The 26,096-nt window shown below is 41.0% G+C and overlaps 1 protein-coding gene across 3 annotated transcripts in view; it reads right to left on the reverse strand.

Moving 5' to 3' along the window:
* Nucleotides 1–5,464: 5,464 nt before the first annotated feature.
* Nucleotides 5,465–26,096, reverse strand: part of ANO6 (anoctamin 6) — a 187,002-nt gene continuing 166,370 nt past the window's right edge. For all 3 annotated transcript variants that reach the window (XM_045523605.2, XM_010964168.3, XM_045523606.2), the window contains 5 exons: nt 25,367–25,497; nt 18,628–18,833; nt 14,640–14,842; nt 13,310–13,415; nt 5,465–8,585 (listed from right to left, as the gene is read on the reverse strand). In XM_045523605.2, the coding sequence (XP_045379561.1) occupies nt 8,379–8,585; nt 13,310–13,415; nt 14,640–14,842; nt 18,628–18,833; nt 25,367–25,497 (853 nt within the window). In that variant the 3' untranslated portion in view covers nt 5,465–8,378. The remainder of the gene's footprint in view (nt 8,586–13,309; nt 13,416–14,639; nt 14,843–18,627; nt 18,834–25,366; nt 25,498–26,096) is intronic.

Here is a 26,096-nt window from a genome sequence, read left to right on the forward strand (position 1 = left end):
TGGGACTGCTGGATCATGTAAGTCTATTTTTAGTCTCTTGAGGAATCTCCATACTGTTTTCTATAGTGGCTGCGCCAAACTACATTCCCACCAACAGCGTAGGATTCCCTTTTCTCCACACTCTCTCCAGCATTTATTGTTTGTGGACTTTTGAATGATGGCCAGTCTGACTGGTGTGAGGTGATACCTCATTGTGGTTTTGATTTGCATTTCTCTGATAATTAGCAAACAGTTGAGCATTTTTTCATGTGCCTATTGGCCATTTGTATGTCTTCATTGGAGAATTTCTTGTTAGGTCTTCTGCCCATTTTGGGATTGGTTGTTTGTTTTATTTTGTTATTAAGTTGTATGACCTATTTATATATTCTGAAAATTAAGCCTTTGTCAGTTGCATCATTTGCAAATATTTTCTCCCATTCCATAGGTTGTAGTTTTGTTTTGCTAATGATTTCCTTTGCTCTCCAAAAGCTTATAAGTTTAATCAGGTCATATTTATTTTCACTCTAAATTTTATCCCCTGGGTAGATTGCCCTAGAGAACACTGCTGAGATTTATGTCGGATAATGTTTTCCCTATGTTTTCTCCTAGGATATTTATTGCGTCTTATCTTATATTTAAGTCTTTAAGCCATTTTGAGTTTATTTTCATGTATGGTGTGAGGGCCTGTTCTAACTTCATTGATTTACATGCTGCTGTCCAGTTTTCCCAACACCACTTGCTGAAGAGACTCTTTTTTTCATTGCATATTCTTGCTTCCTTTGTCAAAGATTAATTGACCATAGGTCTGTGGGTTTATTTCTGGGCTCTCTATTCTGTTCCATTGATTCCTGTGTCTGTTTTTATGCCAATACCATGCTGTTTTGCTTACTGTAGCTCTGTAGTATTCTCTGAAGTCTGGGAGGGTTATTCTGCCAGCTTCGTTCTTTTTCTTCAATATTTCTTTAGCAATTCTGGGTCTTTTGCGATTCCATATAAATTTTAGGATTATTTGTTCTAATTCTGTGAAAAATGTCTTGGGTAACTTGATAGGGATCACATTAAATCTGTAAATTGTTTTGGGTAGTATGGCCATTTGAAAAATACTGATTCTTCCAATCCAAGAGCATGGGTTATTTTTAAAGTCATCTTTAATTTCCTTAATCAGTGTTTTGTAGTTCTCTGTTTAAGTCTTTCACCTCCTTGGTGAGATTTATTCCTAAGTATTTTATTTGGATGCAATTTTAAAAGGGATTATTTCTTTACTTTATTTTCCTGTTATCTTATTGTTAGTATAAAGAAATGCAACTGATTTCTGTATGTTAATTTTGGATCCTGCTACCTTGCTGAATTCTTTTATCAGCTTTGGTAGTTTTTGCGTGGAGCTTTTAGGCTTTTCTATATATAGTATCATGTCATCTGCGTATAGTGACAATTTTACCTTTTTCAATGTGAATCCCTTTTATTTCTTCTTCTTGCCTGATTGCTGTGGCTAGGACTTTCAAGACTATGTTGAATAGAAGTAGTGAGAGTGAGCGTCCTTGTCTTGTTCCAGATTTTAGTGGGAAGGCCTTCAGTTTTTCCACTGTTGAGTATTATGCTGGCTGCAGGTTTGTCATAAATAGTTTTTATTATGTTAAGATGTGTTCCCTCTATACCCACTTTGGTTAAGTTTTTAGCACAAATGGGTGTTTAATTTCATCAAATGCTTTGTCTGCATCTATTGAGATGATCGTGTGATTTTTGTCCTTTTTTTGTTGATGTGGTGTATCACACTGATTGATTTGCACCAGTATTTACTTCTGAGTGTTTGTTTGAAGGCCCAAATTCAAATGCTCATGTGCTCAGATGGATATAAAAAATACATTTTCCTCCTTGTTTGAAGGAAATATATTTAATGGGCTTGCTCCCTGCATATGGCTTACAGGAGTAATGTACCAGATGTCTTTGCACTGGGCCTCTACACGGCACCAGGACTGGTAGTTCCAACCGCTGTTTTGCACGCCAGTCCTCTAATAGTGCTGGGTTACCCATCCTCCTTGGGGAACCCAGGATTTCCAAGCAAACAGCCTGGAATGTGAAATATATACACAAATGTGTGCTAACTGGGTTAAAATATACAAAAGAAGCTGTAGCAGGCTTCATCAAACTGTGCAGCCTAGGACAGACAGCTGGGGGTAAAAATGACTAATAAGAGCTCAGCAGGCTTCAGGCAGGGATGAGGGGTTTGTTGGAGCAGAAGCACCAATGCAGCCCTTAAGCTGAAGTCAAGCTTCAAGAGAGGTCATTGATATTGGCCAGAAGATGAATTTTACATGCAGCTGAGAGTAGAAGGGGCATATTGGTCTTTCCTGCCACTGTCGCACTTGGAGTTTTATGGCCCAGATCCAACATGAATGCAATGGTAGGCTCTAGTTCAAATTTTTATTATGATAAAATAGAGTTTCTTATACTTTTAGTCAGTAACACCCTTCATACTGTTAAAGTATTGAAAGCCCCCCAAAATGTTCATTTATATGAATATTACTATTCAGTGTATTAGAAACTAAAACTAAGAAAATGGAAACATTTACTTAATTTAACAATAACAGTAAACCCATTGCATGTGAAACATAAAATGCTTTAATGAAAAATAACTGTTTCAAAATGTGAGAATAGTGCATTGTTTTATAGTTATTTTTCATTGTTTTAGTTTTAATATCTGGCTTAATAGAAAGCAGCTGGATGCTCATGACTGTTGCTGTGTTCAGTCTGTGGCCATATCTCACGTTATGCAGCCTCTGGAAACTCTTCTGTACACTCATAAGAAAGTGAGAGTGAAAAGGGGCAAAAAAAAAGTCTTCATATTATTATGAAAATAGTTCTGATTTTGTGGACTTCCTGAAAAGGTCTCAGGCTGCCCCCCCCCCCCCCACCAAAGGAACCTAGACCACACTTTGAGAACCACTATTCTAGAACCTCATGGCTGAAAAAGTGCTTTCAATGCATGTCAATATTTCACAGATGGGGGAGGGTATAGCTCAAGTAGTAGAGTGCTTGCTTGGCATACACAAGGTCCTGGGTTCAACCCCTAGTACCACCTCTAAAAAATGAGTAAGTTAATCTAACCACCTCCCACCAAAAAAAAAAAAAAAAAAAAAAATTGACAGCCTTTTCCATCCAAGTTCCAATGAAGAGAGGAAAGCAAAGGTTATCACCCAGGGGTCTAGATGAGGCAGCTCACCATAAACATACAATTCCTTTGAAGATTGTTATTTTGTACTAAGGATGCGCTCACGTTTGGCATTCAATTATGTATCTGTGTTTGTCTTAATACAGTCATTTCTCCCTTAATCATTGAAACACCTCCAAGAAGATGCCTCATGTTCATCCTGTGGTCTCTCATACTTCCTGGCACACTGAATGCAGTGTGAGACATTAGGGACTTCAGAATGACACTGACTGGTGGGAACTGTGTAGCCCCATTTCACAGATTAAGAAGCTGGAGCTGAGAGAGGTAGAAATGAAGACCAACCAAACGAGAACAAGCAAGGGCTATGTATTCTGAGCTTGCTGTCGTGAGGGAGCCAGACATTTGTACTGTGGCAGACTCCAAGGCAGGCAGAGGAGTGGGAATACTTGCTAGTGGGCAAAAGGGAAGGCTTCAGGTGTGCCCTGCTTGGAGACTGTTGTTGTGGGGAAGCTGGAGGTGGGCGACTAGAAGCAGTGTGTTCAGTGTGATTGGTGAGAGGTGCATATTTGGCTTTCTCCGGTTGGTCCTAAGTTGGAAGTACGGATAAAAATTAGGGATGCTGTCTGTTATTAACCAAGTCCTGGCCATTTGGAGCTGATTGTTTTGGGGGCTATCATTTGGCTTCCTGGACTGAAGATAAAACAGACTAGGCTTCCTACCAGTGTGGCTGGCTTCTTGGTCTGATTATTACAGATAAGGGGCTGGTTTCCTGGGCTGGTCGCTGCAGGTTGTGGGTCAGAGTTCTTTTTTCGTATATAGTCTGGCCACTGTCCACTTGTATATTTAGTGTCCCAGTGATGAAGGGTGACAAGGGAGCACATGGCCTAAATGGCTTTGTCAAAGGTGTCCTCTCAAGAGAAGAGCAGGACAAAGTCTGCATCTCCTCCACTTGATGGCCTCTTGGCCACAGTTGGTTAGAAAACAGGAGTACTTAAAAAGGAACTGGAATGGACAATTTATAACTGTTAGCTCAGATATTTTAAAGCATTTCATTAAGTTTGCAAGTGGTATCAAACATTCAAAGGCTTTTAAAAAGTGGTAAAATTTGCTAAATTTATGAAAATAGGATGTGGGCTCAACTTAAAAAACTTAAGGAAAGAACTAGCTTTTCTGCTCTTAATATACTGAGTATAATTATTTAAAAGCAAAGCAGATCCCTGAAGTTTCTTTTGGGCTGCCCTTGATCCCTTAACTCACACATCCTGGGACCTCTGGGGACTGGGCTGGGCTGGGGTGACAGCAGGACCTAGGTTTCCTGCACAGTCTTCTTACACAGCTGGGGATTTTTAAACAGGTTGCATTTCTTTTTAAATCATATATTTTATCATTTAAAAAAAGTTACTTAAAATTTCCTTGCAATAAAATATGCTGGCAGTGAGATCATGTGTAGGTAGACACCTGGCATGGGACCTGTGGGGTCAGATAAATACCAATTATTTAAGACTTCATCATCCCCCCTAAATGAGAAGGGGGTACTCTGCTCAAGAAACGAACTTCTTGTGGCTCCTTTGCTGGATTTGAAAATGGTTTAAATCCATTTCTTTGTTTCTTATGGAGGGAAGAACAACAGTATTAGTACTCATCCCAAGAGCATCATTTATAGATCAGAAAATGCTTCTTCCTGTTGGTCCAGCTATAGACTATGTTTGACTTAGTTTTACTGGAAGCCTAATGAGGTTTAAGCTGGTCAAAGAAAAAAAAATTCACAGGATGGAATGAGTTAAAATCTGGATTCTATGTTATCCAGGAATTTTAAAAAAGAGGTTGGTTTTTGTAATGAGATTTTCCCCTTTATATTCTTTTCCATTATGTCCCCTTTCTGTACCTAGGGCCACAGCAGGTCCAAACAGAGCCTTCTGAGCCTTCTTAGAGATGTGCCCTCTCTGGGTGACAATGCCCCATGTCAGGTGACATGCCCCAGGTACCACATGCAGAAGCATCTTCATGCAGTTAGAGAAAAGGACCTCTCCCCTTCTGGCTGATGCAGCCTGACCCTGGCACGCCCGGTCTCCAGGCCTGGTGCCCTGTGCAGGCCTCTATCCCAGCAACTGTAGGCAGCAGCCCTGGCTGAAACTCTATCCCCAATTTTCCCCAGAAAATACATGTTTCAGTATAATGCAGGCTATGAAAACTTTCAGATCTAATCCACATAAAAGTGCACATCTGTTATCTGAGTGACACATAATTGGTAAATAGCAGATATACATTTTTTCTTTCCTAAAAAAAACATTAAGACAATTACAAATCCAACCATAGTATTTTTTAAAATGAATTTATTAAAATGCTTATAACTATAAAAGAATATTAAAATGCACAGAAACTTGCAAAATATTACAAACTTTACATCTTATGCCACAGTGTATGAAAAGCATCATAAATATTTCAGTTGTGTTTTCGTTAAGCCGCTCATACATTTTACCTTTTCAAACATCTTATAATACGAATGCGAGAAATAGTATAAGAAGTGTTTCAACAACAGAGCCCATTCGGCTCCCCCAATTGTGAACGAATGTTTTCTGAAATTCAAGATGCACGTGCAATTCGAGGAGAAGGCTTTGGGTGACAAAACAGTTTAAAAGATGGTCTTGTTTAGTTTCCAAACAAAAACAAAATCTTTCCCTTCCTAGTGACATAACTAAAATATCTGTGGGATATTTAAAGGAAGATCCCCTGAGTATTTTGGTCTGATGCTTCAATCCGTTAAAATTCACAGGCATCACAAAAGGATCAAAACTAAAATCTCTCTAGTGGTTAACACCAGGCAGGTCTAGGGCCAGATTATCCTTTCATCGGTCACCCATCTCACCCAGCCAGTTTTCCAGGGTGCAGCCTCTGCTCCCATTTACTGATCCAGCCCACAAGTGCCTGCAGACAGCCCCACTTCCTCACCACCAAGTCAGCAATAGACTTATGTGAACACTGTCAGTGCCACAACCTGGCCATTTGGGGACTATTGGCAGTGTTCTACATCACATTCACTATCTTTAAAAATGTAGAGGTTAATTTTTTTCCCTCCTGTCCACAGAAGCACATTTTAAACTATGAAGGCGGTTTATGAAGGATGATTTATGAAAACGTAAATGCACCATTCTTTTAAAGTTGTATTGTATACACAAGACTTTCCTAGGAGTCCAGAAACAGCAGATCCAACACTAGCAGATAGTCCTACACATCAGAGAAGAGGAGAGGTAACATGAGAAGCAGCAGCCCCAATTCCAGGAGCAGGATCCCAGGTGAGCAGGGGAAGCGACAGTGGTACCCATCTGGGCTGTGGTGGATGAGAACATCTCCCCATCGGGAAGAAATTCATTTGTAGCTCCCTGTGCAGCCCGACCTCACGTGACCTGTTGTGAGCACTCTCTGATCACATCCTTACCATTATCAGGAAAGTTAGTGAAATGCTGTCCCTGATCCATTGGGACAATTCCAAAGTCCAGAATACTGTTTTGATGGATCCTACATAAATACTGGGATTTTCAGGGTTTTTGTTTGTAACATTCTTGGCAGGCATTTAGAATTCTGACCTGGAACTAAGCTACTCTATTACTACAAGCCTGGAAATCTCACTTAAAATTCAGTGCCTCCTTTTTCTCCGCGGCTGGGAATCCGAGTGGCTTGGCTCTTGTGGCACCTGGGCATTTAGCAGCATCCCAGTGGGTGGCAGCCCACCTAGCGAGAGCCCAGCGCCAGACACCCTCTCCTGTACCCAGTCCTGCCCTGTTACCAGTCACACGCAGTAAAGACTGTCCAGCTGAATAAATCGAGGGCAAGGTGTGCATGGTAGGGCAGGCGTTCCGCAGGAAGTTACCTCCAGCTGACGGCAGGGTTGGTCACCAAACCACTTTCTTTTCTCACCCTTAATTGCCTGATTAGCTTGAGGGGAGGCTGGAAATTCAAATCCAATCCAGTCTCTTTTCTTGACTGGGAATAATCTGGGTATATTCCGTCTCTCCCTCTCCCTCCCTGGAATTCTCCTCTGGTGCAAACATGCAATTAGAACAAGTTACTGGGCTTGTAAGAGAAGGGAGTAAGGTGCGCTGAGCAGATGCTCTGCTGTGCTGATCACTCGGACGGACGTGCAGAATCCCCACGGAAAGGCAAGGCGCTCTCCACGGTCACACTGAGTGCTGTTCTCCTGACACGCGCAGCACTGTCCGGTCACAGCGGTGCTCGTGGTTTGTAATGCTCTCCCTTTCTGGATCCGATGGATAAAGGGCAACTGGTGGGAACTTGATGGGCTTATCTTTTCCAAACTGTTGATAAATACGGAATTTTGGGAAAGAAACTACAGATCTTTAGAAGAGGTAATTATCCTGATCGGTATGAGTTACAATCCTATTCCAACCTGTAACCTTCCCTGCTTTTGTTGTCTTATTCCCTGGAGATTGGCAAAGCAGTCAACATTGAGTAGGCGCAGGACATTCTACCAGTGCTCCTGGAAGATGAAAGGTGTCGCTGTGAATTAGCACAAATATGCCTCAGAACCTTGCTATCTTTATCCCAATCCATTATGAGTCTTTCTCTGAGATGGAAAGATAGGCCAAGATGAAGACTGAAACTATTTGCTCTTATTACCTGAGGTTTCCTTTTCTGTAGGGATGTGATAATACACCTAAATATTGTGAAGTCTTGAGTCTATATGCCACTTAATACAGCATTCAAGCTGAATTCTGCGTTAGCTGTTTTTAATCACATGACAGCTAGCATGTCTAGTCTTTAATGATGGTACTGTAAGGGAAAGATAACTTTGGAACAGATCTTGCAAAAGTGAAGAACTGAAACACTGCCTAAAAATAAAAAAGATCATGTGCTTGAGAACAGAAAGGAATGGAAGTCATCAATGGAGGAAAAAAATCCATTCTGCTTTGGTAGGGGCTGCTTTTAAGCAAGCGAAGAAACTTTTTTTCTGTATTGCTAAAATACCAATTTATCAAAAAAAAGTAACATTTCAGGTTTTCCAGGTGATTAGCTTTATGCCCTTCTTGATCTAAATTTTGCATTTTTAGTTCCTGCATCACTCGCTGAAACTGAAAAGTAACCTGCATGAAAATGGCCATTGTTAAGACTCATGTCTGCCAAAGTGATTTAACTTAAAACATTCTCATTAGTGATTCGTAATATATTTGGACAGAGCTACATTCTTTAAAGTGCTTCTCAGAACATAAAGCTCTTAGTCTACTTTTGGTCGTAAATTGTTGTCCACCACTTCTACCATCCGCTCGGCTATGACCCCCATATTTTTCGTCATATCTTTGAGGTGGTTCTCATGAAGGAGCTTTTGGGTTAGGTATTTTTCTCTCTTGATCTTGCTCTTCGTGCTTTTCGAGACGTCGGGAATTGCATACGAAATGAAAAATTTCACAGAGTAGATGATATGCTGAGGGAGGAGAGAAAAAAAGAAAGTCACAAAAAGATGGAGGAGAACGCTGAGTTCCTTCCGTTTATTTTTGTCGGTCACTGCAGCAGTAAATCAGGACAAGGTGGTGGGCATTACACATGGACATCCAGTCTCTCCCACCATGATGTGGCTCTGCCAAGGAGCTGCGTTTTGTTACTTTATAAGTTTCAAGAATACTATTTGATACACAGAAGAGAAGATATCCAATATCTGTAATATACTCACCATGACACTGACAGTGCTTTAATATTTTCGTGTTGCTTTCCTATCTCTTTCCCAGGCCTATTCCCCAAAGATAAGCACTAACCCATGTTAGTATGTATCATCTTCTTTTATTATATGTCCATATCCCCAAACAGTTATCTTGTTCAGTTTTGCTATATTTGAGCTTTATAAAGGTAGTATGAGACTATATAGTACAGTCTTTTGAAGATTACTTTTTTCACTTGAAATTAGTTTCTAAGATTCATCAACGTTATTGTGCATAACCGATGTCCATTTCTTACCACTTCTGTATACTGTTCCACCGTGTTAACACGCTACGGTTTGTTCCCCTATCAGAAGGTACTGGGTTTGTGTCTAGTTTTTATATTAGAAACAGTGATGCTGGGAATGTTTCTTGCACTTCGATTCTGGAGAATTTCTGGGGGAGTTTCTCAAGAGCGTGCACCTGGGAGTGGAATGGCCAAGAGCCTCTGTTACGTGAATGCTCAATTTTACAAGATGGTACCAAGTATTTTCCAAAGCAGTCATGCAGGCTTACACACCCATCAGCAGTGGGTAACAGTTTCAGTTGCTCTACATCCTTGTCTGCACTTATTATCATTTTTTTAAAATCCAAATTGTGATTATGAAATGGACTCTCACTTTGGTCTGACTTTGCATTTTCCTGAAGACTCATAAGGTTGAAAACCTTTTTATTTATTTACTGTTCAAAAATCTCTAACCTAGCAAGATGACAGAGATAATATAGAATTAACATAATGAGAAACAAATTATACATAGTGTTCAGAAGTGATAAGAGCTGTGGGAAAAAAAGTGCTGTGAGCTAAGTAAAGCAGAGTAACAGTTATTCATGAGTGTTATGGTGGGAGGTAAATTTTATATTGATTTCATATGGATTAGTCTGGATATGCCTCACTGAGCAAAGACTTTAAGGAGGTGAGGGAATTAGCTATGCAGACATCAGGAGGAAAGACATTCTGGGCGTAGGGAACAGCCAGTACAGAGTCCACAGGGTGGAAGCCCGCAGGATGTACTCCAGGAAGGCTGAGAGAAATGACATCAGGGAGGTAGCGTGGCTGGATTGTGTTGGGTCGTGTATGTCACTGTAAGGACTTTGGCTTTTCCTCTCAATAGGGGGTCCAGTTAGGAGACTGTTGCCCTAATTCGGGCAAGAAATGATGGTGGCTCCAATCTGGGGGATAGCAGCAGAGTTGGTAAGAAGTGGTAAGATTTGTGATATATTTGCAAAGGAAAAGCCAACAGGACTGCATTTGGAATAAGCTGGGGAGAGAAAACAAGGAGGACTCCAAGAATTCTGGCCTGAGCAACTGCTGAGATGGAGCTGCCATAATTGAGGGGAGGGGAGAGTAACTGTGGAGCTAGGGAGGAGAACATTAGAAGTGGATTTAAGAACATATGGGAATTGAGGGCAGTCAGTCTGAGGTATCTGTTAGATAGCCAAGCAGAAGGGTCAAGTATGCAGTTGGATTGATGGGTTGAGCTCAGAAGAGAGGTGTTCTGGAGATACCCATTAGTGAGTCACTTAAGGTAACACTTAGAGCCTGCGGACTGCATGAGATCACCAAGGCTGGGAGTATAGAGAAAAGAAGACAACCAAGGAATGAACTCTGGGGTCATTAAGGAGAAGAGAAGGAATGGACAAAGAAATGAAGAAGCGGCTGCCTAGTGAGGTGGGAAGAAAGGCAAAAAAAAAAAAAAAAGTGTTTTCTTAGGTGCCAAGTGAGGAAGAGTTTTGATGATCAGCTGTGTCAAGTGTTTTGCATAAGTTAGGTAATGTGAGAGTGGAGAATATTCTGAGATGACAGAGAGATTAGTGAGTATGAATGATGGAAATTACAGAGTAAAGAGGCAAAAGCTGATACAGGAAAGGTCCCCCCCCCCATCTATTTCTGAGGTAGGTGACACTGATAGACATGCAGATTTTCTGTGTTACACCACCCTTGCATTTTTGGGAGAAAGCCAGTGTGGTATGGTGTCATCTTTTGAAAATATATTGCTAGATTCAGTCTGCACATTTTAGAAAGATCTTCGCATCTATGTAATAAGTAAGATTGGTTTATAATTGTCCTTTCTCTTTGTATTCTTGCCTGATTTTAGGATCTGAAGAGTTGGTATTTCCTTTTTCTGATCTCTGGAGGAGTTTGTATAAGATAGAAATGATTTGTCCTAGAAAGTTTGTTATCACTCTTCTAGAAAACCATCTGGCCTGGTGTTTTCATTGTGGAAAGATTTTTTTCAATTGCTCAAAAAGTTTTCCTCTAATTTGAGGTTTCCTGTTACCTTCCTTATCAGTTTAAAGATATTAGACTCCTCTCTTCTGGCTTCCATGTTGCTATTAAATCTACTCTCATTCTAATCTTAATTTCCTTTGTCAGTCATCTGTGTTTTTTCTCTGGTTACTTTTAAGATCTTATCTTCGGTGTGCTGCATTTTCCCTATGGTCCATATAAATGCAGACTTCTTTGCTTAATATTTGTTGTGCTTTCTGCTCTGTGAACAGATGTCTTTCACTGATGCTGGAAAAATTTTAGCCAATAATTCTTCAGATATTGCCTCTCCTCCATTATCCATTTTTTTTGGAAAGTTAGTCCTTCTCATTCTGTCTTCTATGCCACTTTTCTTATCTCCCTGTGATGTGCTAGTGGTAATTTTTTTCAGACCTGTCTTCCAGTGTACTAATTCTTTTTTCAAAAACTATAGCTTTATTTCTAAAAGTTCTATTTAAATATTTTCAAAACTGCCTTGAAATTTTTATAGTTTATTATTTCATTGAGATTTATTACTTTAAATATTTTCATATATGGTTAGTTTATTCCTTACCTGGTAATTCAAAGTTATTGAGGGTCCAAATCAATCTTTTTGGATGAATCTCATTCCTATTTTAAAAAAAAAAAAAACTTCCCCCTTTTCTTTGTTCATCTTTGATTGTAAGCTCATATTTGATCATCTTGATCTGAGAAAAACCTGAGGTCTAAATTGAAGACACTTTCCTCTAGAGAAGATAGGCACTTCCTTCTGCTCTGAGACAAGTCTAGCCCTTTGTGGGGCCCCTGGCAGAACCCAGGAGTCTGAAGCTCAGCCGTCCCACCTCACTGCTGACCCCCGTCTCGGCCTCCCTGAGCTTTGAGGTGGAGGCATCATCTTTTTTTCCTCTTTGCAGTTTTGAGCTTACTGGAAGGGAAGAGAAATCTACAAAGGAACTTATCTTTTCAGCTGATTCTAAATAGTGACATGGCCTCTCACAGTATCTAGTCCACCATGATAGCAAAAGGAGACATCTAAACGTTTTGGCAGCTTGATACTTGAATATGAACAAGTGACTCTTGCTGGTATATTGGATACTGCACTTCAGGAATCCATTTACGGTGGTGAACTAATGATTATTTTCTTCTATAGCTGTTAAAAAAAATACTAGAAAATTTATCAAAGCCTGTCCCACTCCTTTCTCACTAACAGATTTTGATTTTATTCACAGCAAACCAAATACCTCTCATTTCATCCTACTTCGCTGCTGGGAGCAATGAGATGTGGGTGATAGTCTGCTCTGGGGGCTCCTGGCAGAACACTTTCTTTCGTAACAAATAGGAACAGGTAAGGCTAGCATCACCTTCTCCTCCTTCTCCGCCCACCCGGAACTTATAATTGTTACCTGGAGTTGTGGCAGTCACACTGCGGTCATAAAGTGACATGCAGTGAGAGAAAACCGAGAGAGTTGGAGATACGGTCCTCACATCAGGGAGCTGGTACTGATTCAGGAACCACCACCTACCTCTAATGCAATTTGTTATGTGAGAAAAATCAGCCCTTATTTGTTTAAGCCGCTGTAGGTGGGTTTTTTGTTTCCCGCAGCTAAATGTAATCCTAACTGACCACATCCATCAAGTAGCTTTTGAGGTTTCAGAATTTAGTAATAGTTATTCAGTCCGTGGAAGAAGCAAAGTTGGCTAGATCAATTTCAAACATACAGCTGCCTTAGTCACTTTCCAGAGCTAGTAAATGTAGGGGCGTAAAAAACTATTGTAAGAAGGTATACTGTGAATGTGCAATAAAAAATAGTAATAATACAAATAAAACTGATATAGCAGTAACATTTCTTCAGGGTAGACATCACATCTTATTTGTCTTGAATAAGCCCCTTCACAGCCTAGTGTGCAGCCCAGTGCCCTCCATACTCCCCCCCCTCCAAAAGGCCTTCAATTAATACTAAATTGAAAGGAATTGAATCCCCTAGTACACAACATGCTTTTACCTTTTAAAGCAGATAGCCTTCATTTAATTACTGAGAGCATTATGGGTATTCTCAGGTCAAATCTGATTAGTAAGTGCCCTAAAATAATTATTAGCAAGAGATAAGAGCATCCTGTATATTTTAAGTCAGAGTCGGCAATACTTAAAGCTAACAAAAGGTCTGCCCGTATATCTGCCTTGTGAACTATTTCAGAGGATACTTTTCCTACCTCCGTGACAATGATGAAAGCCAGCTTGGCTGCGATCACATGCCAGTAGTAGATGTTGTGTTTATACTCCTGCGGGTGTCCGGGAGGGTGCCGGAAATCACGATACCTGGAAACAAAGTGGAGGCGTATCAGGAGGTGATTCTTTTTGATCAAATGCTGTAAACAAGGACCCATTAAAAAGTGTATATTTAATGCACCTCTTTTAAATAAAACATAATATACATTTCATCCAAGAGTTTAGTTTGATAACGAAGACTCCAGTAACACTTCATTTAACTTACAAGAGGAAGAAGAAGATGATGGATAATGATGGATTTAAGAAGTATCTTAAATTTTTTTTTGGGGGGCTGAGAGTTTTATCCCTGCTTTCTCAAGAGTAAAACTAAAACTGAGCACATTTTCAGAAACATGCTTACCAACGTATTTATATAATGCTGTCATTAGGGCTCACTCAGCTGTGGGGCTATACTTCCCCACAGAGAATCCTACCTACTTTTTATAATTTCCTTACCTAATTTCCTTGTTTCAGATGTCATGTGCTTCAGGTAGCATAGCTCTGATTTTCTACCCGTAACCTATTAGACTTAGAAGTTTAATTAGTCTTTAGAATTATGTAAAGTAAGAGTAAGCAGAGGCAATGTGGGATTCTGACGATGCTCCACTATGTGTAACTTGGAAACATTTATTTGGGGCTTATTTCTGGTTTCTTACTTGTGTTGTTGGAGAGTTTGAATCAGAGAAGACTTTGAGGAGATGAACTCAGTAATTTTAAAGCCTCCATTAGGTTTAAGACTCTGATTGGAAGAAAAAAAAAAAAAACCCTCTAAAACACGTAGTCGACAAACCTCATCAGTTGGTAATTTTGTTGATGTGCACCGTCCACAATGGATCTTACCAGCCATGACAATAAATGCAGAGAGCTTTGGAATACTTGTAGAGAATGCTGCTAGGCTAGGCTGAGGTACTTACCTTGTTTGTCCTGGTATTGCTTTGTTAAGTGACTGCTCGTTTGTCATCATTCAGGATCATCAGGGTGTGCTTAAATAACACATTAGTCATAACAACTGAGTAAGAGTTTTCTCCTGGATCCATCTCCCTGTAGTCGCTTAACTCTCATTTTAAAAGGTTGCTTTATGGTTTGGTTTGAAGGTTCTAACCCTAGTCTGTACTAACTTTTATATCTTACCCTTTTTTTTAAGTTTATTGAAAAGAAAACTAGGGAAAAAAAAAAAAACACCCCTAGCAGTTGTGATACCAAACAGAATTATATTACAACAAAAGTCCTATAAAAGGTGAGGTGCATTTTTAAATACCAGTAAACAGAACTTGCCTGCACGAGGTATGGTCACCAAGTCCAGTGTATGGGTTGTCCTTGTTTTTGTTTTTGAAGTCCACGATGTTGAAGTAGGAGAGGGTGTTGTTGATGTAGCCCTCCATGGTGTAGTTCAGGTGGTCCCCATAGGGCGGGACGGAGAAGGACCAGTAATACACCAGGCGGGGGATCATTTCTGATGTGAAAGCGATGATCATGGCCTATGGCGGGAGGAAAACAGTAAAATGGAGCGTTAATTTAGAGCCTTTATAGTTATGGTTAACAGACATGCCAGAATTACATTTTCAGCAGTAGATTTTTTAAAGATTCAGAAACCTTAATTCTTTCTTGTCAAATGGATATAGATAGTGAATGTCTTAAAATCTTTGAGCAACTGCTTTAAAGTAGAATAGTTACTTTGCTTTTGGTCTTTAACCTAAGGGAATATCCAGAAGTCCAGTGGCAGTTCAAAAGCAAGGGCCTGATCCTTGCCTATTATGTTTGTTAAGTACAGTAAGAATAACTGTCGACTAGGGTACTGTGGATAACTCAAGAGCTGCTTGCATATGTTAACTTCATTTTCAAAATTTAGAATATAATGAAAAGCAATCAACCTTGGAGATCTATTTGATATAACTTAATCTTTAAGAATATAGATTTAGATGGCCCTTATGTATATGTAACACTTATGAAAATAAGTTGGCTTTATAGAATTCCTTTGTCGATAAATAACTGATTAAAAAGCTTTTTATCATTTGCTTCTTAAAAATAGAATATTAATTGCATAAAATATATTTTCCTTCAGATTCATACTTTTTCCCTATAGTATCTTGACTTGTTTAGGTAAGTCAACCCATAGTCTGATTTATTTTAAAGACTCAGTATGTGCTTCTGTATTAGCAAGAATTCTTTATTACTTTTAATAAAATGTAGCAGCAGGAGGCTGTACTGGGATTGATCCATCCACACAGTCAAGCAATGATACCTGTTTTGTGAGGTCTAGGGTCTAAGCCTCTCAACTTCTAGAAGATTACATGGATAAACTTAAAAACATTATAAATTATTAACTAACAAAGTTTAGTGTGTTCCTGGATTCAAAGTATAAATATGGGTCAGTCTTAAATTTGGATGTGAAACTCTTATGAATTACATGAATTTTCTCCAAAATTCTTTAATTTGCACTTTAAACTCTCCAGTAAAAAAAAATTGGGTTGAAGGAAGGAGAAAGTTGAGAACAGACTTCAATCCGAATTCTATGGGAATAAACAAAGCTAAATGTTTCAGTCATTTTTTGAAGCAGAAGAACAGACATGTTCTCTGCACCACATGATTTTAATAGTCTTCATCTGAACATATGGTTTAGACACTGTGAGACCACAAGCCAACAAACAAGATCTCAGGCAAAGCAAGAAAAACAACTAAGGGGCTTTTCTATTGCAAAATTTCCCCCTACTAGAACCAGCTTTGTCATTTCCTCTAATGTGAAATCTCTGGGTGTATGTGTGCTTGCCTGGTGGTGGTGGAAGGCAAAAATATTTCACTTTTCCCAGATTTCAATAGATTAAAATTTCCTGTTATCATTTAATTCAACTCTAGCCTTTTGCAGAATCACCTGCAGATGTGCTTCTGGAAGCAACAAAAATTCCAACAAGGAAGATAATTCTGTTGTCTCCTGACAAGATACTTTCCCTCCCAAATTGAGCAGCTCTGAGACACACTGCAGGAGTACAGATAGATGCAGTGTGCTTCTTTTCCCATGCTGTTCTGACACAATTTTCCATTTATATCAAAATAAATTAAAATCGGTCTTCAATAGCAGATGCTCTGGCATGATACCACAATGTCATTTCCGCTTATTTATCGAGCCAGCGCAGCTTTGGAATGAATGATTTTATACCAAACTCCTGCTTGATGCCCTGTCGTCTCCCTGGTGGCTATTCCCTTCTTCCTAAAAGTTCTCCTGTTATGGGCAGTTAGCCTTTGCTCTGCACATTTGATTGGAAAGGCACAAATTAAGTATGTGAGGGGAATGACACACTTATTTAATTCTTACTTACATTACATATATACAAACACACAGGACCTGCATCTTCTAAGCTGTAACTTCCTAATATGGGCAAAAGGATGGTCTGTAGTTTAATCAGTGATTCTAATAAGCGGTTTTTCTAGGGTGTAATAAACCAATGCCTGAGTTATAAGACAGAACAACTGGATAAGAATCAGTGGCACCCATCAGTGGGTGCACGTGTGCCTGTGTGTGCACACACGTGCCCATGCACATGGAGCAGCCTTGGAGACACAGCCAGCACTCCATCTGTGCTGATGGAGCAAAGCCGTGCTGGGGAGATGAGGAAAAGGTGCCTAACACGATCAAGCCAGGACGCTTGAGTAATGGGGAGTAGGAGTCAATTGAATTTTCTGGTTAGCTGAAGGTCAAACAAAAACCCTTTTAGTTTCAAACCTCATTGCAAAAAATTCTCTGAAAACGCAGGAGCCCGCTTTCCTGCCTTGCTTAGTGTCGTATAGCATATTGAACATGACAGATTCATACTTTACTGACTATGGAACTGGAAAGGCCTCACTGTCATTTCTGAACATCAGTCTATGTTTTGCAGCACAGTGGATACTGAAAGTAGGGTGATTTGAGTCAATGGAAACGGACATAACCTAGCAGTCATTTTCTGTGTGTGATTTGCCAACTTTCTCCAAGAAGTAGGGATAGCAAGCAAATCAGATAAATTGAGGGTTCTTGGGGTGGGGGTTGGGTTGGGGTGACAGCTGGGTGGTCCCAGGTAACTTGTGTTACTGTGTAAAACTGTGACTGTGATCCAGACAGTGACACATTGTCAAGTTCTTGTGCCTCTAGCTTTGATACCTGGCCAAGTCTATGCAGCCAGTGTTAAAGATGGTAACTAACATTCCCTGAGGACGAGGCTCTGTGACTTCCATGCATTAACTCACTGAATTCCTTAAGTACCCTTTGTGGTACATAACAGTCTTAAAATATGGGGCAGGGAATTATTCTGTTTGTAGAGGATGAAGTGAAGCCCTGAAATGTTAAAGCCTGGCCCGAGATCATGCAGCTGGGAAGTGCCCAGCACGTCCCCTCACCCAGGAGCCTGGCCCACAGCCACTGCCGGACTCTGTTCTGTTTGTACGAGTGCTCGTGGGAAAAGGCCGGGGACTCAGGGCCAGTGTGACTTGATTAAGAAATTCAAACTGGGATAGCCTTTTGTTGGGGACTGTGACCCGGGAGTGAAATTGGCAGTGAAGTAAGGGAGGAAAGAGCTCTGGTTGAGCTCCCTGCTGCACTATGAGGGCAGGGAAGGAGGGAAACTGTTCAGACTGGTCCATAATCATTACAGGTTGTAAACAGTGAGTTCTGTTCCCTCACAGCTCAGACACACGCAGGGCATGAGGATGCTTAGCTAATGACCAACAGTGGGGTGGGGAGAAGGGACCACCTCCTGGAAGAGCCTCTGCCCCAGGGGACCAGGAAGGTAACGGACGACTGGGGATGCACAAAGTGTTTCTACCCCATCATCAGGTAGTTCCTACTTTAAACTGATAGTCTGGAATACATAGTAAGAGACGGTGGAATGACTGCTCTTGTTTTAGGTTCTTCAAACTCTAAGTGGATAGATTTCTATCTCCATTATACAAGCGCTACTGGATAACTTTTATAGTCATGTAAGGATTAAAAGAGTTAGTACTTATTAATGCTGTTACCATGTTTCTATTGAATTAACACTTGAGCAATAGTATAATGGTCATGCTTCTTAGCTGCCTCTGTAAGAGGTCTTGTAAGTGACAAATAATAATTATAAAGAAAATACATTCAAAGTAGTAACAATTACCGTTCTAACAACTATGTTGTTTATAAGGATGATGGTATTAGCATCTCCCTCCCACATTAAACAATCCGAACGTTGGATTCCTTAGGAAGCAACGCAAATGCATTTTTGGACTTTTCAAGGTCTCTGCCCCGTGACGCCTTCTTACTCACATTGGTCACCACAGCCAGAATTGCTATTCCTTGCATGATGGGCTGCCAGGCTCCGATGTCCTGCGCTTTTTCTGGCACCATGCGTCTGTACTGGGTAGTCAGTTTCCACGCGTCCACTCTGATTTCCAATATATTGTTCACCAGAGCCAACAGAGGGGCCAGTGGAAAAGAGGCCACAAATAAGGTGACGAACCCAAACTGAATAACTGTCAATGGAATGGACACACATCATGGAGCGGTGGATGGATGGAAGGACAACACACATTCCTTTACTCTTGTAAAGAAAGAGAAAGGCAAATGGCGAACTAAATCCCAAAGAGAAAAGACATTCATGGCAATAATAATGTTCAACAGTGACAGAATCCAAACAAAAGACAAATATAAAATCTCCGGGAAGACAACTAATTACAGTCTGTTTCTTTCACACATATATGCTTAAGGGGAATAACATACTTAAAAATCTTTAACCAACCATAGTTATTTGCTGCTAATAAACTAGGGATGCTCGAAGCATGTTATTCATTCTCAGTGTTGAAATATTACAATCTTGGAAGATGATTTGTAATTGAGGATTAAAAAAAGGAATATTGTGGCAGTATCTAACAATTTAAAAAGAAATAGGAAATGTACCTTTGGGAAAGCTCTGCGTAGAGAATGTTGGAAATACGCTGAAAATAGGCAAGTGAGCAAGCTCCCCTGAGTCTGGGAATGTGAGTGCAGCACATTCAGAGTCTGTGAAGTTATTACAAGTCACAGAAATGTATGCAATTAAAGTGTCTTAATAAGCAAAATATCCTTTTTCAGGAATTTTTATCTTGATACTGTTGGTCTGCGTGGTTACAGGAAGTCAAAGTTGTGGTGGTGGCTTAGAGGTTCTTACCTCTGTCTGTAATTTACACGGCGTTGCTATAGATGGAGCAGCAGAGATTTGGGGTAAGCCGTACCACGGGGTGGAGGAGGGGTTAGAAATGATCAGGCCGGAGACCTAAAAGGCGTTTAAAGTAAACTAGTACAGGGATGTAACTAAGACAGTGGATGAGAGGTAAATTTATAGTTCCTTTAGGGTTGTTGCTCAGCCAAGGGACAGGGACCACTCTGGCCAGGAAGGGCAAGACTGTGGAGGGGGTGGTTGGGTAGGAGAAGCTGACGTTTGCTTCTGACCTGAGAGGCAGGGATGTGCTGCAGAAAAGCAGACAGGCAAGGACCAGAATTGGTGATGCCATAGAGTCAGCAGCATGGCACCAAACAGTGATGTCAATATCTGTGTCCATAACCCACCTAACCCTACATGAACTCATCCACCTACAGGGGCCAGGCAAGTAACAAATGCGTGGAGTGGGTGCAGTAACCGGCAAGTGGATATTCTAATGAAACGCACCACTCCCAGTCACCATATTGGAATTACAGCCCCAAGCTGTCAGATCTCCTCATTCAAGAGAAGCCAGAAATTAGGACTTTCTTAGCCATCAACCCAGTTCAGAACCCAGAAAAGACACCATTTATAATGACAACAAAGGCACACACTATTTAGAAAAAAATTAGTGAAAAATGTTAAGATGGTTGTGATAAATAACTTAAGAAAGAAAAACGATGATGACTGGATGAACGGTAGGATGCACCATACTCTTCACTGAGCAGACTCAAGTTTGGGGACCGTAGCAAATTTATTCTCCAAAATAAAATTTAGAATTCAAATGCAAATTTAGTTAATAATCCCAAATGGATTTAAGAAAAAAAGCTGAAAGGTGATCCTAAAGTTCTTCCAGAAATATACACAAATATACAAGTAAAATAATGAGGAGGGATGTCTGAATTCGTAGTGTTAGGGACATTCTGAAAAAAGATAAAATAGGACCAGCTCTAGGAGGTATTAATCTATGGTCATGGAAACAGCTCAGAAATAGTGCATTGACAGTATGAATGAAATAAAATAGATTTCAAGAATAGATGCAGATATTTATAGGATTTTAGTAATATTATAAAGCTGACACTTCAAATCAGTGGATTCAAGTATTGGAGTAATTAGCTAAATAATTGGAAGACCTGGTACAGAGTCCTCACTTTTGACATTAAAATAAATTCCAGATAGATTTTTTTTAGTTAAAAAAATATCAGGAAAAACCCCAACATGGTTTAATCTGTTCAGATTTTCAAGTGAGAAGAACTTTCTAAAAAACTTTTGGAACCAAGACCAACAACAACAAAGGCCTATCAACTCAGCAAGGCCAGAAACACTCACTGTAAAAACAAAAATAACCCTCGCCTGACCCTCTCTCATGACCCTGTATTGCTCTCTGATACTTTCTACACTTTCTTCTTCCCTTTAAAGTCACGTTTCTTGGAGAAGTTCCTATACCGATGACTGAGCCAAAGCTCAAAGCTGGACATCCTCCGTGGCCCTCACTGCGGCACTCAAACAGGAGTTGCACTGTCGGTGGCTGCGTATTCCAAAGCCAGTGGACATTTTCAGTCCCTGTTTATTTGATCACCAGGTAGCTACTGATATGGCCAAATATTTTCCTCTCTGTGGAATGTTTGCCCCCTTGATTTTTGTTTTATTTAAATAATTTTAAACAGCCAAGGGAGAAAAGTGTGTGTGTACATAGGCATACACACAGATCTGGTTTTTTAAAGGCTACCTAAGTGTAGTCCTCCTTCTCTTTCTCCCTGCAGTCTTGGCAATTAAAGGTGGGCTTTAGCTCTTGCTTTTCTGACCCCTACACCCACCTTTCTCATTATGCTCCTTTTAATCAGTGTTCAAATCCCTCTTAAGCCAGGTTGCAGCCTTCCCTGTGTTGGCACGAGTCTCCACTAGTTTTCTCCCAACTGTTCTGCTATTCCTCTTTCTCTTGGTGGATTTCTCTTCTCCCATTTGCCCTGTACATGTCCCTTTTCCCCAGGTCCTCATCGTCAATTCTCTGCTTAGCATGCCTGAATCACCCCGGGGCCTCACTCGCTGCTCCTCTGAGCTCCTGACTGAGAATCCAGCCTAACAATGGACATCACCCCTCAGATGTCCCACAGACACCTCACACTAAAAATATCCATCATGGAACCATTTCCTCTCTTTATATACCACCCTGCAGATTCGGTCTCCGGAAGGTTAGCTCAGCGACCCTACGCCTCACCTGCCATACCAGTCACCTCTGCAACACTTACCAAGTCTGTCTCCTGAATCTCCATTCCTGTGCCCACAGCCTCTCTGCAGGTGTGCATCGCTTGGTGTCTCCGTTACCTGGGGTGGCCCCCTGAAATATCATCTTCTCCCCAAATATAGGCCTCCTCCCAAAACAGTCCATTCTGCTTCCGGAATAATCGGATCATTTCAACATAAACATCATGCAATTCTCTTGCTCACAAATATTCCAATATATCCCTGTTTCTTTAAGGGCAAGTTCAAGTCCCCCGGCTAAGCACACAAGACCCATCATGCAGAGGCCTTGCGTACCTGATCTTCCCACCTATGGATCCTTTGTTCTAGCCCTACTTGTTCTTCAATATGGCCAAGCTGTTTCATGCCTGTGTACTCTTGAATGTCTCTACCTCTCTGCATGAAGCGTCCATTCCCTCCACCACACGTTAGAGAGCTAACTTCCATTCACCTTACAAAATCCAGTTCAAATATCTCCAGCTCTAGGAAGGCTGATTTGTTTTCACATGCTTAGTGCCACCAACTACTCACCATCCTTCAGTTGGCCTGGCAAGTGCAGACACCAAGTCTTACCTGTCTCGGGTCTCCCCAGCAATTGATACAGTGTTTGGCACAGCAGGTGCTCAGTGTTGGATGGATGGATGGATGGATGGATGAATGAGTACAGAGATGAGAGGAGTACAAACCCTCCCCAGTTACTCAGCTGCCATTTTGGAAGGTTCATCGTGCAAAGACGAGGAAACGTCAGTGCAGGTGGTGGGCAGACGCAGAGCAGAGGTGAGGGTGTGGGGGAGACAGGCCTGGTCCTGGAGAGCGCAGGGGAGGTGTGGGTGGGGCAGCACTGGAGAGACGGAATGAAGGGGGTGGGTGCAAGGAGATGCTGAAGAACAATTGATATTAGCTGGAGAAAATTAAATGGAGAAAATACTACATGAAGGGAAGATCAAGTGAACTCAGCAAGGGTGGAAGAGGCAGTACCAGAGACAAAGGGGGCTCACTTCATCACTCACTGCATTTCACTTAGGGCACCCGCCCGCTGGGAAGGCATCACCAAATTCTCAAGAGACTGGTGTTTGCGCTGTGTAGTGAGTGCTCTAAGTACAAAACGGTATCTTATGGCTTCCAGATTTTAAGGCTGACAGACTATTTCTCTTATGTCCCATGTCTGAGTTCTCAGAAGTCAGGATCATTCGCTGGTGGAGCTGGGGGGAAGCAATTTTGGTTAATACCCCCAGGGTTACTCTAATCTCAAAGGATGGTGAGGAATTCATTAAAAATAAAAAAGGAATTTCACTCAAAAAAAAACATATGCCATATGGAACTTGGTGGGGGCCGTGGGGGCAATGTTACCATAAACTCGGCTCACAGTTGTATGTGTGTGTTAAATCTCCAAGCTCAAGCCGCTTAAACGTGTATGAGGACTAGGGTCCAGGCAGTGGTGCTTTGGACAAGGACTGGAAGATGCCAAGGCCTGACTACTGTCTCCAACAGGATCAGTCTAGCCAGGGAGCACAATGGACACAGGGACAGAATCACACACCATCAAGACAGGAGTCAAGTGCGATTAATGCCTAGAGAGGAGAGCAGAAAATCTGGGTAGAAAGTGGAGGGTTCCTGCTGAGGCTTGGCAGGCATCCCTCCGGGCAGAAAAGAGAAAGGTAATTCAGGCAGAGGAGACCAGGGCTGGTGGCTGGGTGTGAGGCCTAACTCAGCAAGGGTGGAGGGCTCCTGGGTTCATCTGTCTGAAGTGTTCCCCTTCAATAGCTAAGAGGCATAACTAAAAAGGCAGGCAGGGGTGTCATTAATGATTATGGGGAAAATTGGAAGGAGGAAACTGTGGTCAGGAGATCACCACCAAAGGCACTCTATTTTAGAGGAACAAAAATAATTCAAAAAGCACTTGGAAATTCTATCTCCCACGAACCAAAAGAACAAAAAATAAGTTTCACTCTGGTGTTGAATACAGAATAACTCAGAAACTGATTAATTTTTCTAGTTCATTAGCAATTATTTAGATAATAGGAAAACAATTTAATAAACCTGAAAAATCTCTCTATAATAGCTGTTATTCCATCCTTTCTTGCAGGGTAGGGGGAGGCTGACTTACTTAATTGGTAATTATTTTCATGAGACTCTGAAGTTCCAAAAGTCCTATCAGTTTCTCCCCAAAGCACAGAACTTCCTTTCAGTACCCTTTATTTGACTAACTACAGAACAATAACTTTTTTCCAAGGCTCTTTTTTTGTGTGTGTTAAGATAACAAATGATATTCTGTCTCCAGAATGTTGTTATTATTAATGCTGATAATCGGTCCAATAAGAAATATTTACAATTATGACTCATTTTGGAAAAACAGGTCATTGGCTTACAGTCCTTTTGAAAATCAGCAGAATAAACAAATAGCTTCTACACCCTTAATGGAACCTGGTCCCAAAAAATAACAAAAGCAAAAATGAAATTCAAATCAGACTCCAGGCTGCAAGGCATTGTTGACTGAAGACACTGCAAGATGAACCTTTCACTCACTGAAGGAAGCAGATGCGTTTCCATGTATAATGTATATTTTTAAAAGCAATTATTTTATATATAGAATGTGATTTAATAAAAAAACAAACAAAACCTCCCTCTATCTGCAGACTTACAAACAGGAAACACAAAGGGATGTCTTTGCAAACAGGAACCCCTATGCATAAATGCAAAGCCTGTCAACCAAAATCCTTTCCTGTTCTCCCAAGCTCAAAAAAAAAAACTGTAATTCAAGGCAATGGTGAGCTGAAAGGGCACAGATACAAAACACGTACATTGTTAGCCTTCTGGTAGATAAGAGCGCCATGCATAATAGAAAAGATGACGTTTACTATGGAAATCTATTTTGAGATGCATCCATTTAAAGGCAACCGAAAGCTCAAAAACAAGTTCAACCGAAGAGAAAGAGAGACCAAGCGAATAGTACAGAAATGGACAAAGACGTTGGAGAAGGAAGGGATCTGTGCTCAACATTAATTCCAGACCAGCAAATTCGTCCTGAGTTCAAGCCAGTGATGTGCCATGAGGTCACTCAAGGAACCAGGCAGAAACCATCAGCCAGAGGAAATAGGAACAATGTCAAAGGCAGGTGTGAGATGTGGAAGGGTTGACCCTGTGACCCTTGCTGCCACGAGGCAGGCTGCTCCCGTGGGCTTTCTGCACAGGCTGGCGGGCTCACATGACTCTGTTTAGAAGGGTATCAGCCAACAGCTGTGCTGCATGGACTCCAGCCCGAGCTGAGTCACGGCTAATAATAGTTCTGAGTTCATTCTTAGACAACATGGTCAGAACGCTCTGAGAATTAACGGTGGAGACGTACCTCAATGAATATTCCATTTCATTCCTTGGCAATAAATCTTCAGCTTTGTACAAAATAAATATTGACAGAGATACACACAGTCACCTTATTTGAAAGCCTGATTGTATAATTTTATCTAACGGAGAAAAACGGACTCCATTTAGCTATGCTAGATAATTATTTGGCTCAATGACAGATGCTTCTGAGATCCAAAACATATTTTAGTATGATGGATAGCACCAAAAACTTCACTAATGACTTACTCATTTCAAGGTATTCATAAAATAATCCCAGCTTGCCCATGGGCTGCAGATGGTAGTCCTGTTCCCATCGTGGGGTGTTCTTTTCTGCTCCCGAAACTGTGCGATACCGTCCAATGAGATTCATGACCCAGCTGCCAGAAAGATCAAATTATAAAGCAGAGTATTACCAGACCAAGGTCATAAAAGTATTACTGCTATTTCAAGCTGAACACATCATCTTCCCAAGAATTTAATTTCTTGTTTTCAGGCAGAATTTCTTTTTATTGCTGCCTCCCTACCCCCAAATACTCTGAAAAGCAGTACTGACTACGTACCTGGGTTTATCAAAATTGTAACGACTATTATTTTATCTCCTACCTCCTTTTCAGGTGGGCATTTTAGTTTTTAGAAGATACTTTTCCTCATTTGATTGTCTTTTCCCCCCCTGTTTCTCTGCTACTATCCAACATGGTCTTTCCAGTCTGAAAATCATCAGAAAAAAATAAGTAAAAGGAAGAAAGACGGGGTCCGTGAGCTGGTGGTAAGTGCTGTGGGGGAAAATAAACGGGGCGAGGAATGGAGAGTGCATTTGTGGTAGGGAGGAGTGGGGACGGGGCAGTGACCTTTGAATAAGGCAAAAGAGGAGGCAAAGGGGGGTGGGCAGCAGAGGGGGAGAGGGAACAGTGATCACAGGCCTGGCGGCCCCTCACGCTGGACAGACAGCACGTAGGCAGGTGTGGTCCAGAGTGAA

This window comes from Camelus bactrianus, chromosome 12 (assembly GCF_048773025.1).
Source record: "Camelus bactrianus isolate YW-2024 breed Bactrian camel chromosome 12, ASM4877302v1, whole genome shotgun sequence".
Classification (NCBI taxonomy): Eukaryota; Metazoa; Chordata; class Mammalia; order Artiodactyla; family Camelidae; genus Camelus; species Camelus bactrianus.